This window comes from Abramis brama (genome assembly GCF_963993115.1).
Source record: "Abramis brama genome assembly, chromosome: 5".
In the NCBI taxonomy this organism is placed as follows: Eukaryota; Metazoa; Chordata; class Actinopteri; order Cypriniformes; family Leuciscidae; genus Abramis; species Abramis brama.
Window position 1 is genome coordinate 2,245,122 of NC_139967.1, and position 7,123 is coordinate 2,252,244.

At 49.0% G+C, this 7,123-nt stretch overlaps 1 protein-coding gene across 1 annotated transcript in view; it reads right to left on the minus strand.

Moving 5' to 3' along the window:
- The window catches only part of dhrs11a (dehydrogenase/reductase 11a), a 32,875-nt gene that overhangs the window by 4,002 nt on the left and 21,750 nt on the right, over window positions 1–7,123 (minus strand). The window contains exons 2-4 of the mRNA XM_084114005.1: window positions 6,592–6,801; window positions 4,595–4,689; window positions 555–684 (exon numbers count right to left, since the gene is read on the minus strand). Coding sequence (XP_083970131.1) covers window positions 555–684; window positions 4,595–4,689; window positions 6,592–6,801 — 435 coding nt within the window. The remainder of the gene's footprint in view (window positions 1–554; window positions 685–4,594; window positions 4,690–6,591; window positions 6,802–7,123) is intronic.

Consider the following 7,123-nt stretch of genomic DNA (forward strand, 5'->3'; position numbering starts at 1 on the left):
GAGTGTCTGTACTTGTATAACTATCTTTGTGTGTGTGAGTGTGTGTGTATGAGTGTGTGTGTGTAAATGTATGTGTGTACAAGCAAGTGACTGTGTCAGTGTCTGAGTGTGTGTGTGTACGAGCAAGTGAGTGTGTGTGAGTGAGTGTGTAAGTGTGTGTGTGTGTCCAGAGTGTATGTATGTGTGAGTGTGAGTGTGTCTGTGTGTATGACTATGAGTGTGTGTGTATGAGTGTGTGTACTCGTATAACTATCTTTGTGTGTGTGTGTGTGTGTGTGTGTGTGTGTTTGTGAGTGTGAACTAGTACATCTTTTTCATTATTTTCTGTAAAGCTGCTTTGAATCGATCTGTATCGTATAAAGCGCTATAGAAATAAAGCTGACTTGAAGTGTGTGGACCGGTTTGAGTTTTAGACCATCAGAGTGAGGACAAAGAGAGTAAAGTGAGGACGTTTTGGCCATTCCTCACTTTCTGAGAGCCCTTTCAAGGCCTATTTGAGGGTCAAGACCCGGTTTGCGTGTGTGGAATGTGAGAGTGTGTGTGTGTGTGCTCACCGTGGCTCGTATGTGTGTTTTGGCCTCCCGTAGCTCCTGCCTCAATCCTTCTGTCATCGCGGTCACAGCGTATTTGGTGGCGCAGTAAAAGTGTTCGTCAGCGCTGGGCACCATCCTGTGACCTCCCATACTGCCAGAGAGATGAACAACAGCCTCAGGGGTGTGTGTGTGTGTGTGTGTTATCATTTCATTGTGTGTTATCATTTTTGACAATCTGTATTGTAAAAAGCGCTATATAAATAAAGGTGACATGACCCCTCCTTGAACTGCCACCTTAACGTGGTGGAGGGGTTTGAGTACCCGAATGACCCTAGGAGCTATGTTGTCCGGGGCTATATGCCCCTGGTAGGGTCTCCCAAGGCAAACAGGTCCTAGGCGACGGGTCAGACTAAGAGCGGTTCAGATCCCCCCTTATGAAGAAATTTATTCCAAGGACCGTGACGTCGCCCGGTATGGCGCAGCCGGGGCCCCACCCTGGAGCCAGGCCTGGGGTTGGGGCTCGTATGTGAGCGCCTGGTGGCCGGGCCTACCCCCACGGGGTCCGGCCGGGCTCAGCCCGAAGGAGCGACGTGGGGCCGCCTTCCCGTGGGCTCACCACCTACAGGAGGGACCGTAAGGGGCCGGTGCTTAGAGAATCGGGCGGCAGTCGAAGGCGGGGGCCTCGACAGCCCGATCCCTGGACACGGAAACTAGCTCTAGGGACGTGGAATGTCACCTCGCTGGCGGGGAAGGAGCCTGAGATTGTGCGTGAGGTTGAGAGGTTCCGACTAGCGATAGTCGGGATCACCTCTACGCACAGCTTGGGCTCTGGAACCACACGAGAGAGAGGATGGACTCTTCACCACTCTGGAGTTGCCCATGGTGAGAGGCGGCGAGCTGGTGTGGGTTTGCTTATAGCCCCCCAGCTCAGCTGCCATGTGTTTGAGTTTACCCCGGTGAACGAGAGGGTCGCTTCCCTGCGCCTTCAGGTCGGGGATAGGTCTCTCACTGTCGTTTGTGCCTACGGGCCAAACGGCAGTGCAGAGTACCTGGCCTTCTTGGAGTCTCTGGGAGGGGTGCTGGAAAGTGCTCCGACTGGGGACTCCGTCGTTTTACTGGGGGACTTCAACGCCCACGTGGGCAGCGACAGTGATACCTGGAGTGGCGTGATTGGGAGGAACGGCCCCCCTGATCTGAACCCGAGTGGTGTTCAGTTATTGGATTTCTGTGCTAGTTACAGCTTGTCCATAACGAACACCATGTTCAAGCATAAGGGTGTCCATCAGTACACGTGGCACCAGGACACCCTAGGCCGTAGGTCGATGATCGACTTTGTAGTCGTTTCATCTGACCTCCGGCCTTATGTCTTGGACACTCGGGTGAAGAGAGGGGCGGAGCTGTCAACTGATCACCACCTGGTGGTGAGTTGGATCCGATGGCGGGGGAGGAAGCTGGACAGACTCGGCAGACCCAAGCGTACTGTGAGGGTCTGCTGGGAACGTTTGGCCGAGTCTCCTGTCAGAGAGATCTTCAACTCCCACCTCCGGCGGAGCTTCGACCGGATCCCGAGGGAGGCTGGAGATATTGAGTCCGAGTGGACCATGTTCTCCACCTCCATTGTCGAAGCGGCCACTCGGAGCTGTGGCCGTAAGGTCTCCGGTGCCTGTCGAGGCGGCAATCCCCGAACCCGGTGGTGGACACCGGAAGTAAGGGATGCCGTCAAGCTGAAGAAGGAGTCCTATCGGGCCTGGTTGGCTTGTGGGACTCCTGAGGCAGCTGACGGGTACCGGCAGGCCAAGCGGACTGCAGCCCGGGTGGTTGTGGAGGCAAAAACTCGGGCCTGGGAGGAGTTCGGTGAGGCCATGGAGAAGGACTATCGGCTGGCCTCGAAGAGATTCTGGCAAACCGTCCGGCGCCTCAGGAGGGGGAAGCAGTGCCCTACCAACGCTGTTTACAGTAGAGGTGGGGAGCTGTTGACCTCAACTGGGGATGTCATTGGACGGTGGAAGGAATACTTCGAGGATCTCCTCAATCCCGCTGTCACGTCTTCCATTGAGGAAGCAGAGGCTGAGGGCTCAGAGGTGGACTCGTCCATCACCCAAGCTGAAGTCACAGAGGTAGTCAAGAAACTCCTCGGTGGCAAGGCACCGGGGGTGGATGAGATCCGCCCTGAGTACCTCAAGTCTCTGGATGTTGTGGGGCTGTCTTGGCTGACACGCCTCTGCAGCATCGCGTGGCAGTCGGGGACAGTGCCTCTGGGATGGCAGACCGGGGTGGTGGTCCCTCTTTTTAAGAAGGGGGACCGGAGGGTGTGTTCCAACTACAGGGGGATCACACTTCTCAGCCTCCCTGGGAAAGTCTATGCCAGGGTACTGGAGAGGAGAATCCGGCCGATAGTAGAACCTCGGATTCAGGAGGAACAGTGTGGTTTTCGTCCAGGCCGTGGAACACTGGACCAGCTCTATACCCTCTACAGGGTGCTAGAGGGTTCATGGGAGTTTGCCCAACCAGTCCACATGTGCTTTGTGGATTTGGAGAAGGCATTCGACTGTGTCCCTCGTGGCAGCCTGTGGAGGGTGCTCCGGGAGTATGGGGTCCGGGGCCCTTTGCTAAGGGCTGTCCGGTCCCTGTACGACCGAAGCAGGAGCTTGGTTCGTATTGCCAGCAGTAAGTCAGACTTGTTCCCGGTGCATGTTGGACTCCGGCAGGGCTGCCCTTTGTCGCCGGTTCTGTTCATAATTTTTATGGACAGAATTTCTAGGCGCAGCCAGGGGCCGGAGGGTGTCAGGTTTGGTGACAACACGATTTCGTCTCTGCTCTTTGCGGATGATGTTGTCGTGTTGGCCTCATCAAGCCAGGACCTTCAGCATGCACTGGGACGGTTTGCAGCCGAGTGTGAAGCGGCTGGGATGAGAATCAGCACCTCCAAATCCGAGGCCATGGTCCTCAGTCGGAAAAGGGTGGCTTGCCCACTTCAGGTTGGTGGAGAGTTCCTGCCTCAAGTGGAGGAGTTTAAGTATCTTGGGGTTTTGTTCACGAGTGAGGGAAGGATGGAACGGGAGATTGACAGACGGATCGGTGCAGCTTCTGCAGTAATGCGGTCGATGTACCGGTCTGTCGTGGTAAAGAAAGAGCTGAGCCGCAAGGCGAAGCTCTCGATTTACCGGTCAATCTACGTTCCTACTCACATATAGTCATGAGCTTTGGGTCATGACCGAAAGGACAAGATCCCGGATACAGGCGGCCGAAATGAGCTTTCTCCGCAGGGTGGCTGGGCGATCCCTTAGAGATAGGGTGAGAAGCTCGGTCACTCGGGAGGAGCTCAGAGTAGAGCCGCTGCTCCTCCACCTCGAGAGGGGTCAGCTGAGGTGGCTCGGGCATCTGTTCCGGATGCCTCCTGGACGCCTTCCCGGGAAGGTGTTCCGGGCGCGTCCCACTGGGAGGAGACCCCGGGGAAGACCTAGGACACGCTGGAGAGACTATGTCTCCCGGCTGGCCTGGGAACCCCTCGGTGTCCCCCCAGAAGAGCTGGAGGAAGTGTCTAGGGAGAGGGAAGTCTGGGGATCTCTGCTTAGACTGCTGCCCCCGCGACCCGGCCCCGGATAAGCGGAAGAAGATGGATGGATGGATGGATGGACTTGTGTGTTAAAGGGCTCAAAAATGCATCCTGAAAGTGAAGCTAAAGCGTCTCGATCGCCCCCTAGTGGCCGGTTGCAGTGTATGTCATAAACCCCGCCCTCTCCATGAAATCCAATGGGATGTGAGCCAAACTAAAAAATTAAATTACACTTCAAATAATTTAGTTATAGGTAGTTCTTATCACACAGACGTATGTTTAAGTGTTTGTTTTCTAAATACGTTTGGTTTTAGTTCGTTGTTTGATGCTATGAACACTGGGGTGTAACGTCATGATTGACAGCTGTGCTTGCGAATGAGGATTGTGGGCGGGACCTTGATGCCATGGCTCCGCCTCACGATCACTACTTGGCTTCATTTTTCTACAGTTGAATGAAGTGGAGATGTTTTTCCACACAGTCTGAGGAGTTTGAGGAGTGCAGTACCTGTTGATGTTGATGATGTGTCCGTCGTCCACATTCCTCTCCTTCATGGACTGGTAGGCCTCACGCGTGCAGATGGCCAGAGCGAGCACGTTTACCTGCACATGGTGAATGAGTGGATGATAAAGATCCAGATCACGTGACATCCAGGTCATATTCTACCCCAATATCATTCCTGAAGCTCAAACGGTAAAGCGTGGCTCTAGTAGCGACGCCACAGTCTTGGGTTCGATTCCCAGAGAGAATGCATGAACTGATAAAATGCCTTGAAATGCAATGCAAGTCTTAATCTTAAAATTAATGTGTGTGAATTCAAGAATTCATTAAAAAAAAAAAAAAATGAAGAAAAAAAGTTGATAACTAGATAAGGGGAAAAATGGGTTAATGAGAAAGGAGAAATGAAAAGACTATGGCACATATTTTAATGAATGAATGATTATCAATGCAAACTCGCTCAGAATGCAATGCATTATCTTCCACATAAGCAAAAAGAAATAAAAAATGGCACACTGGCAATTAATTTCTCCTTGATCTTTCCTGGACCGGACTACAGTCTTCACTCTCACTGTGTGCATTTGGCAGATGCTTTTATCCAAAGTGACTTCCAATGCTTGTAATCAATTCATGGTTGACCTGGGACTCGACCCTTGACCTCGAGCCATGCGTTTCCCTCTCTGCGCTGCGGGATTGCTCCTGTAATGCATCTGTCGCTCATACTGCGGTTTTGAGTAAGAACAGAACTGCAGTAAACAATTAAATGAAGTGTTTTTTAAGTGCCCACATTCATCCATTTAACTGCACTCGCTGAAGTGTTTACCTTCATCCTTCCCTCGCACTTTATACACACATCTTTCCCTCGCGGGTCAAAATGACCCGAAGCCTTAAAATTATACTTTTTTTTTTTTTAATCCAGAAAGCTTATTTAATTTCATCTTGATAATATTTTTTCTATTTTTTTAATGCAATTTTTTTAAAGAATTTTTTCATTTTTTTTATTTACCTTTAAATTACTAGATTCGATCAATAAATAATAAACAAATAGTAATTTCAGCACATATTCCTCACACTGAACTTAAATTCAAAATAACTCACAATTTCATGCATAACTCTTTTAATTCAGCTCTAAATATCCTATATTGAGTGTCTTTGCCGACCTCGTGTTGAAAAATAATAATATAACATGATATTTCATGACTCTAGATGTCCTTATATCTCTATATGGAGTAAATGAGCTGTTCCTCTGGGTCCTAAAGTCAGTTATCTTCAGTATGCATTCAGATACACATGTGGACATTATAAAATCATTATTGGGTAAAGATTTAGCATTTTTAGTTTGAATTTTGAGCATTTTGAGGTTTTTCTATGTGTACTGAAGCATTCCTCGCATCCCATTCATTCCTAAGGGGGTCAAAATGACCCGCGAGTGAAGGATTTGTTAACTCCTCGAATCCATTAAAAAAAATAAAAATAAATGTGTGCGTATTCGTGGTTCAAGTGCGACAAAAGTCCTAAGGGTCTTGGACCCCTCTGATGAACCCTCAATATTTACATTTTTGTTTAACATTTAAATGTTTCAGGTCAAAATGACCCGAGGGAAGGATGAGGTTTAAAGTGGAAGAGGCGAGCAGAAGTAATGGATAAAAGCAGCACTATTCTAATTAATATGTAAGAGTGTGTGTGTGTGTGTGAGTGTGTGTGTGTGTACTACAGTCTTGAGTGTCACAAGATCCTTCAGAAATCATTCTAAAATGATGATTTGCTGCTCAAGAAACATTTATGATTATCATCATCGTTGAAAACAGTTCATATTTTTGTGGAAACCATGATATTATAAATGTCTTTACTGTCACTTCTGATCCATTTAATGTGTACTAATGTACATATGTAGCTTCTCTTTTTTTTAAACACATTCAATCCATTACTGTTTTGTAATTGTAATACTGCAAGTCTCCAGATCAGTCTCTCCTGAGGCTTCAGACGTCAGTAGTAATGATACTCACATCGATCATGTTCCTCCATCCTTCAGTGCTTCCGCTGAGCAGAGGTTCGTTGTGAGCCAGACCAGCGTTGTTAATACACACGTCCACTCCCTGATGCAGCGTCTTAATGGCGGAGAACATGGACAGAATCTCGTCCTCGTTGCACAGATCACACTTATACGGGATCAGGGTGCCAGTGTATCCCGCGCTCTGACACTCCGCCGCCAACTTCTGCAAGACAAGAGGAGAAAACCTTCACACACACACACTCGCTGGATACACGGGCGACGAGACTGAGTGTCTGAGAACATTTTAAAGCTCTTTTATTAGAAGAACGCTGTTTATAGTGTTGCTGCTGATAGATTTGAGATCATTGATCATGGAGTAAATCTAAGGCTTCATCGCTCAAGCTGCATTTATTTGAGCAAGAATACAGTAGAATCAGTAATATTGTTATGATTTAAAATAACTGTGAATATACAGCCTAGTAAAGTGTCATTTATTCCTGTGATGTATGAGTGAGTGTATGAGTGTGTCTTCAGTGTCACATAAT